This window comes from Arachis stenosperma, chromosome 6 (genome assembly GCF_014773155.1).
Source record: "Arachis stenosperma cultivar V10309 chromosome 6, arast.V10309.gnm1.PFL2, whole genome shotgun sequence".
In the NCBI taxonomy this organism is placed as follows: Eukaryota; Viridiplantae; Streptophyta; class Magnoliopsida; order Fabales; family Fabaceae; genus Arachis; species Arachis stenosperma.
The window spans coordinates 118,503,565-118,510,655 of record NC_080382.1 but is presented as its reverse complement, the minus strand read 5'-3'; the positions used below and the strand labels follow the sequence as shown (position 1 = coordinate 118,510,655).

Sequence of the window (7,091 nt, the reverse complement as noted above, 5' to 3'; positions counted from 1 at the left end):
CAACCTCCCAAAATCAGATAGCCATGCACACCCACCTACCAAGTAAAATCACAACTAAGAAACAAGTGGTGACTATATTCAACATTTTTTTTACCCAATACACATATGTTATCACCCTAATGAATGATTTCCATCCTATACAATCTTTTTTTAGTATTTACTCTGTCCATCAAAACAAACTAAATGAATAACTCTACTCTTGGTAGAACAAAGCCTATTCATATAGCTCTTGGTGAAGCTATAACTCGTTACATCCTCGTGAAGCGTCTCTGACTACAGTACTTGTACAAAAGAGTTAGTAGAAAAAACTCATTCCCTGTCAAACTTCCACACAACTCTATTACCTCTATCATTTGTAGCTTTACCAACCTTAAAATATCATGCAATTGATCCACTAATTCCAACTCTGATTGGTATAAGTCTCGCTTCCACTAGAAGTTTCAAATTCACTCTAACCCATCCCAAAATTCACAATCTCCCATGATAGATCCTCTTTGGTTTGAAACATAGAGAAGAGCTTCGGAAAATTATCTTTTAATGAACCAGTTTATAGCCAAACATCTTCCTAAAAGCGTGTCTTTCTTTCATCACCTACTTTCATAGACAATCCAGAAATCATCTTATGTCACACATTTTGATTCTTGAACTGTAATTGACAAATATCCTTCAATAAACCTCTACTAATAGGTAAAGTCTGATTTGATAACATCACATTAGGATTCAAATTATTATAAGAACATACTTGAATAGAAATGTTGTGTTCCTAATCACGGTATCATCCACTCCCAACCCATCTAACTTTTTTGGAGCCTAAACCATATCCCACTTAACCAACGACATACCACTCCTGTCTTCTTCTTTATTCCACAAGAATTTTTTCTGCACGAAATCAATTTTTCTGTTATGGTCTTCGACATCTTATACAGACTTAGATAATTTACGAACAAACTATTTAGCATGGATTTAATATTTGTTTGGGTTTTTAAACTCTCTTATTAAAAAAAATTACTGAGTGACAGCAAAGTTATTTTTATTTATAATTTAAAATTGAATAACTATTTTAATTAATTTAAAATTAATAGATCATTTTAATTAAGATATTAACTGTTAAGATTTAAAGACCATTTTGACTATTATCTCATTACAAATGTGTTTAGATTCATTATTCTTTAGTCCGTCTGATAGTTATAGTAATTAATTTTCAAAAAAATTATAGGATAGCAGTTTTTTAGTAATTTTGACTATTATTTGGCCAGCACAAATATTAAATTGTCTTCAATAAATAAATTTTATTAATTTATGTGTATAAATTCTGAAAAATATGAGTGCAAATTATATTGATTTATGTGTGCGAATTTTGGTAAATATAGGTACAAATTATATATTTTTTGTTTACAAATACCAATAAATATGAGTATATATTATTGCTTACAAAAAATGATAATATTGACTGGTCACGTAGTATCTATTATATCTATTATATATTACTAATTTTACAACCAACATATATCACATATCACTTACTCATTACAATTGAAATCAAACATTTCCGTTCAAAATTAAAGAATTCTCTTCTCTTCTATTCCTTTTATCATATTCTTTCACCCAATATATCTCTCTTATATATCATTATCAATGATTAATTATAAATTTAATAATTAAGATATACAACATACTATTTTAATTGTAATTAAAATTAAAATTGAGATATAATTATATTATATTATTAATTTATTTATTAACCAAAATGTATTACATAACACTCTCTCATTAACATAAGATGAAATATTTCTCTTTAAAATTAATAAATTTTATTCCTCCAATCCATCTTCTTTTCTACATCTCTCTCCTTCTATATTTTTCTCCATCCTTCTCATTCTATTATATATTACTAATTTTACAACTAAAATATGCTACATATCACTTTTTTATTGTAATTAAAATTAAATATTTCTTTCCAAAATGAAAGAATTCACTCCTACTCTTCTATTTCTTTGATCCTTTCTTTATCTCTCTCATTTCTTCACCCATTATATCTCTCTTATATATCATTATCAATTATTAATTATAAATTTGACAATCAAAATTTATAACATAATATTTTTTAATTATAATTAAAATTAAATTAAAACACTAATTAATGATTAATTTCATGGGTACCAAGTACCAACAAACCGACACGCATAAAAACTTACACAGCACAAATCACAAAGTTCTAATAAAGGAAAGAATTGTATTAAGCAATAATCACCAACCACCATCATAATCAATGGCCCTATGTCTTCGCCTTCACACACTCCCATACTTCTTTTCTTCCTCTCTCTCCCCCCTCACAAACTCATGAAGGATCCCTAACCATATATCATATGCAGAACACACAACACACATAGCAGAACATCTCATTTTCTTTTACAGGTACTCACTCTTCCCTCATTCTCTTCCCTCCTCTTAAAGCTGCTCTCTCTCTGTTTTTTTCTTAATTTGCTCTGCGAATGACCTCATTTAAATGACATGCATCAACACGTCTTCAATAAATTGTAACTAATTGAATTGGGAATCTGTTAAAGATTGGATTGAACTTAGTTGATGTGTAGCGTGCAAGTTTCTTCTAATAATGCAGTTCATGTGTTTGTGATAATGACAATAATGAATGATTGGCCATACACCCATACCTACAATACTTCTTTATAGAAAGTATAACCTACATGGGAATAATGGTTGTTGGGTGTTACACACAGATCATAACTCATTTCATCATTTTGTTAGTTGCTTGCTTGGGGAGGTGGCATGAATAAATATATAATTTTATTTTATTATATATGGTAAAGTAAAGGGCCTTTTGAGACTTGAGTGTGGATTTATTTTTTCCTTCTCTGTATTCCGAGTCCACTACGTGTTTTTTTTTCCAAGTACAATGTATGTAGACGTGTTTTTAGATCATAGTGCATATTTCTTTATTGACTCCCAACAAAGTGGGTGTGAATGTGATGAGATCATAAGTCCACATTCCAGAATTGGTGTACTTAGTCATATCTAAATACGAAAAATTTCCCACTACCTAAATGCTTGCCTTAATGATGCATTTTCTAAGACCCTTTCTTCTTCTTTTGTTGTGGTTCTGCAATGGTCCATGAAATGCAATTATTAACTTAAAGTTTATCCGTAGGTAAAGGCTAAGGGGAATTGTTTGCAATGTCAACTATTACCAATTCAACAAATATATTTTGGCAAGAATGTCAAATAGGCAAGCCTGACAGACAGAAGCTACTTAACCAAAAGGGATGTGTTGTGTGGATTACAGGACTCAGTGGATCAGGTTCTTTATTATTTGTCATCGCTTATGTCTTAATTTTTTGTATGGGAAGCATCATGTTGTGGCTGCTTGTAATGCTTATGTACTTGTGGTTGCTCCTTGAATTTAAGAATCCCCTTTAGATTGAATTGGTCAACAAGTAAAGTGCACTTAAACTATGTTCTTATTTTCTTTATTTGTTCCATTATAAACAGACTATACTAGTTTTCATATCTTTTTCTAAATAAAAATACTTTGCCACTTTTCGAAGCTTAAGCCACTTGTTTATTAAGCACTCGGGCTGGTTCAATCATCCGATCTTAGTATTTATGTCAGCAATGGACTATTAAAGGTATACACTCATGGGAGGAAGCCATTTATCCCTGTCATAAAGGGGATATTGAAGTTATACGTTATTTGACTATTTTCAACAGCACTAGGATATAGAGGTAAATTGGATTAACTAGGTTTTCAAATTTCAATGCGTGTGCTAGTGTCTTTCTAAAAATTTCTTGTAGGGATATTGGGAACTTACTCAAATGCAGGAATTTACAGAAAAACTAGAATATTTAAGGAAACTTACTCCATTAACATCACAGTTAAGGCATGCTATATTATGTGTGTTTCTTTTTGTGAGTTGTTGATGAACTATAACTTATAGGAACGCTAGATACCAGTATATGGTTGTAGTCTTTGAATAGATGAAAATGCTCTAGTATGTTTATATATGTAAAGTGCTTTTGGCAGGTTATATTGATTGTTTTCATGAAACCCTTCAGGAAAAAGCACATTGGCATGTTCACTAGGAAGAGAACTGCACACAAGGGGGAAGTTATCATATGTCCTTGATGGAGATAACCTTCGACATGGACTAAACAAGGACCTTGGTTTTAAACCTGAAGACCGCACTGAAAATATTCGCAGAACTGGTGAGCTTGTTAATAAAATTTTTTAAGAAACCTGATACTCTGTTTTATCATGTTGGTTATATCATATGCCACATATAAGAGTGAATTTAGTGATCAATTTAATTGCTATCCATGTATTTTCAATTAAAACTGTTAAGCTGAATAAGAGGTCTATCTTATTTTATTGTGGCCTTCTTGGTGCACTGTTTCTGAAGTTGAAATATAGCAAGATAATAGGATTTAAATTACTTTGATGGCTTTTTTTTTTTAAATCTAGAGGGTGGTTGCAAAAGAATGCAGAGATAATTGTTCTTATAAAACTAGGAGCATTTTATCAAGTTTACTAGTCCAAAACCGATATTTGTGTTAAAAGTATGATGCTTACCTGCAAACCTAACCTACATTACAACAATAATAACAACAAAGCCTTGTCCCACTAGGTGGGGGTCGGCTACGTGGATCAAACAATGTCATTGAGTTCTATTATGTCTACAAAAAGACCGTTTACATGTAGATTTCATTTGACCACCTCATGAATGGTCTTTTTAGGTTTTCCTCTTCCTTTCATCCCTTGTCCATCTTCTATCTCATCCACCCTCTTGATTGGGTGCTCTGTCGGTCTTCTTCTCACATGTCCAAACCACCTGAGATGTGATTCTACTATCTTTTCCACAATATGTGCTACTCCAACTCTCTCTCTTATATCTTCGTTCCTTATTCTATCCAATCGCGTATAACCGCTTATCTATCTCAACATCTTCATCTCTGCTACACTTAACTTATGTTTGTGCTCTCTTTTGGCCGCCCAACATTCTGTACCATAAAGCATAGCCAGTCTAATAGCAGTGCAATAGAATTTACCTCTAAGTTTTAAAGGCACTATTTTGTCACATATAAAACCAGTAACACTCCACCATTTTGACCAACCTGCTTGGATCCTATATTTACATCCTATTCAATCTCTCCATCATCATGTATGATGCACCTAAGATGTTTAAAACTTTTAACTTTTCGTAAGATGTTTTCAACAATCTTCACCTCTCTTTTAGTGTTTTCCCTTTGGCGGCCGAAAAAGATATGTTCTTGCATTTGCTTGCCAGGTCAATAACACATTTTTTTCTCAATTCTCTCTTTTCCAGTTCTAGTTCTAAAAGTATTCAAATTCCAATGCATTATGTGTTTTTCCAGCATGGTTTCACTGACAGGAAAATCATTTAATCCAGGAGAAGTGGCAAAGCTCTTTGCTGATGCTGGTCTAATATGTGTTGCCAGTTTGATATCTCCTTATAGAAGAGACCGGGACGCTTGCCGTGCCATGTTGCCCGATGCCAACTTTATTGAGGAAAGGCTCCATTTGGCATTTTTTTAGTTAGTTAAGTTTCTCAGATGATGTTTGATAGTTGAATTATAATTACAGGTGTTCATGAACATGCCTTTACAGTTGTGTGAGGCACGAGACCCAAAAGGCCTCTATAAGCTTGCTCGTTCAGGAAAGATCAAAGGTGTGCTTTTATATTACTTGCAATTGCTAACTCCCACCTCTTTGTAACAGAGAAAGAAATTAAAGGAAACCCAAATATGTTCTGCATTCTCTAGAGCTGAAAACTTGAATTCAAATATGCAATATCCAACATAATGCATTTAAGCGTGTGATTGGTCTTGTACATGGCTAAACCCGGATGCCATTGATCATGAAATAGAGTTTATCCCTTAGTTAGAATGCTTTCATCTGAACATGGAAAATTTTCATATTATGATTTGCCCGTTTCCGGAATAGTGAAAATATTAATGATATGGCCAAGGGCTGGCTTTCATAAACCATTCAATGGAACTTGGCTTCAGTTTAAATTGACCAACATCAGTCAGATGAGTTTTGCAATAATGCATAGTTATTTTACTTTGCTGATGTGATTAAAAATTTGAAGTCCTAGTCCTACTAAATATTTATTGTTCAATGTTCATAGTTCAGGAATTGCAATACACTATATAACTATTTTAAGTTAGTCTTAGCTTGAATAGCTTTGTTGCATTTTGCAAAAACATTGCGTAGAAGGACTTATTTAATTCTACCATGTAGCCTAGAATTAATTATGGAATTGTGCAGGTTTTACCGGCATCGATGATCCTTATGAACCGCCCCTGAATTGTGAGGTACTTGATAGTGAAGTTGCTAACATGTTTCTGTACATACCTTTTTCAGTGTCTAATGTGCTGCCTACATGTTATGTATTCATTATCATGATTTGTGGTTTTCATCCAGATAGAAATTAAGCAGGAAAATGGAGTTTGTCCAACGCCCACTGCAATGGCTGGACAAGTAGTTTCTTACTTGGAGAACAAAGGATTTCTAAGAAGTTAGGGATATAAGCAACACAGTTATGTCTATTTGTTGATCAAATCTGTAATATGAATTTTGCTTAATTAGATTGTATCTACTTTTAATTCTAACTTAAGTTAAAATACTAGAAGGTAGGGGTTGGGAATTGGGGACATTGACAAGAGGATCAGTGATGATGTAAATTTCATCAACTATATGTAATTTTTTTATTGGATAAAAGATAAATTTGTGATTCACGTAGGAATGATATGATTATATTTATCTCCCCAAGCATTCAGCATGTTGTCTAATCATCAGAATTTGATTATCAGTACAAAATAATATACTTTACTTCAATGGAACTCTAAATAAGTAATACTTTCAAAACATTTATATGATTTTTGTACTTTTACCACGAAATGAAAAAAATACTTTTATAAATTTTTTCAGAGTTCTTAAGAAAAGCATCGGAAAACAAATATATTCCGTCTACGAAATATGGAAATAAAAGGGAATGTTAGTGTGGAGGGCCAGGCAACAAAGCAATAGTGATACAATTAATGTATTCCCTTTT

The 7,091-nt window shown here is 32.3% G+C and overlaps 1 protein-coding gene across 3 annotated transcripts; it reads left to right on the top strand.

The window, feature by feature from the left end:
- Positions 1 to 2,211: 2,211 nt before the first annotated feature.
- LOC130933246 (adenylyl-sulfate kinase 3) lies at positions 2,212 to 6,797 on the top strand. Of its 3 annotated transcripts, none has more exons than XM_057862804.1 (7): positions 2,212 to 2,415; positions 3,167 to 3,316; positions 4,072 to 4,221; positions 5,427 to 5,543; positions 5,619 to 5,702; positions 6,305 to 6,351; positions 6,461 to 6,797. In XM_057862804.1, the coding sequence occupies exons 2-7, from the start codon at positions 3,193 to 3,195 to the stop codon at positions 6,557 to 6,559; spliced, it is 621 nt and encodes a 206-aa protein (XP_057718787.1). In that variant the 5' UTR covers positions 2,212 to 2,415; positions 3,167 to 3,192; the 3' UTR covers positions 6,560 to 6,797. The 3 variants fall into 3 exon arrangements, with proteins under 3 accessions (XP_057718787.1, XP_057718788.1, XP_057718786.1); XM_057862805.1 differs by having other exon boundaries at positions 5,424 to 5,543; positions 6,465 to 6,796; XM_057862803.1 differs by having other exon boundaries at positions 5,424 to 5,543; positions 6,461 to 6,794.
- The last annotated feature ends 294 nt before the right edge of the window (positions 6,798 to 7,091 follow it).

Coding starts and splice junctions, on each gene's coding strand:
- LOC130933246 (XM_057862803.1), top strand. CDS start 3,193: ATGTCAACTATTACCAATTCAACAAATATATTTTGGCAAGAATGTCAA. Junction 5,544..5,618: donor CGATGCCAACTTTATTGAGG/AAAGGCTCCATT, acceptor TATAATTACAGG/TGTTCATGAACATGCCTTTA. Junction 5,703..6,304: donor TCGTTCAGGAAAGATCAAAG/GTGTGCTTTTAT, acceptor GGAATTGTGCAG/GTTTTACCGGCATCGATGAT.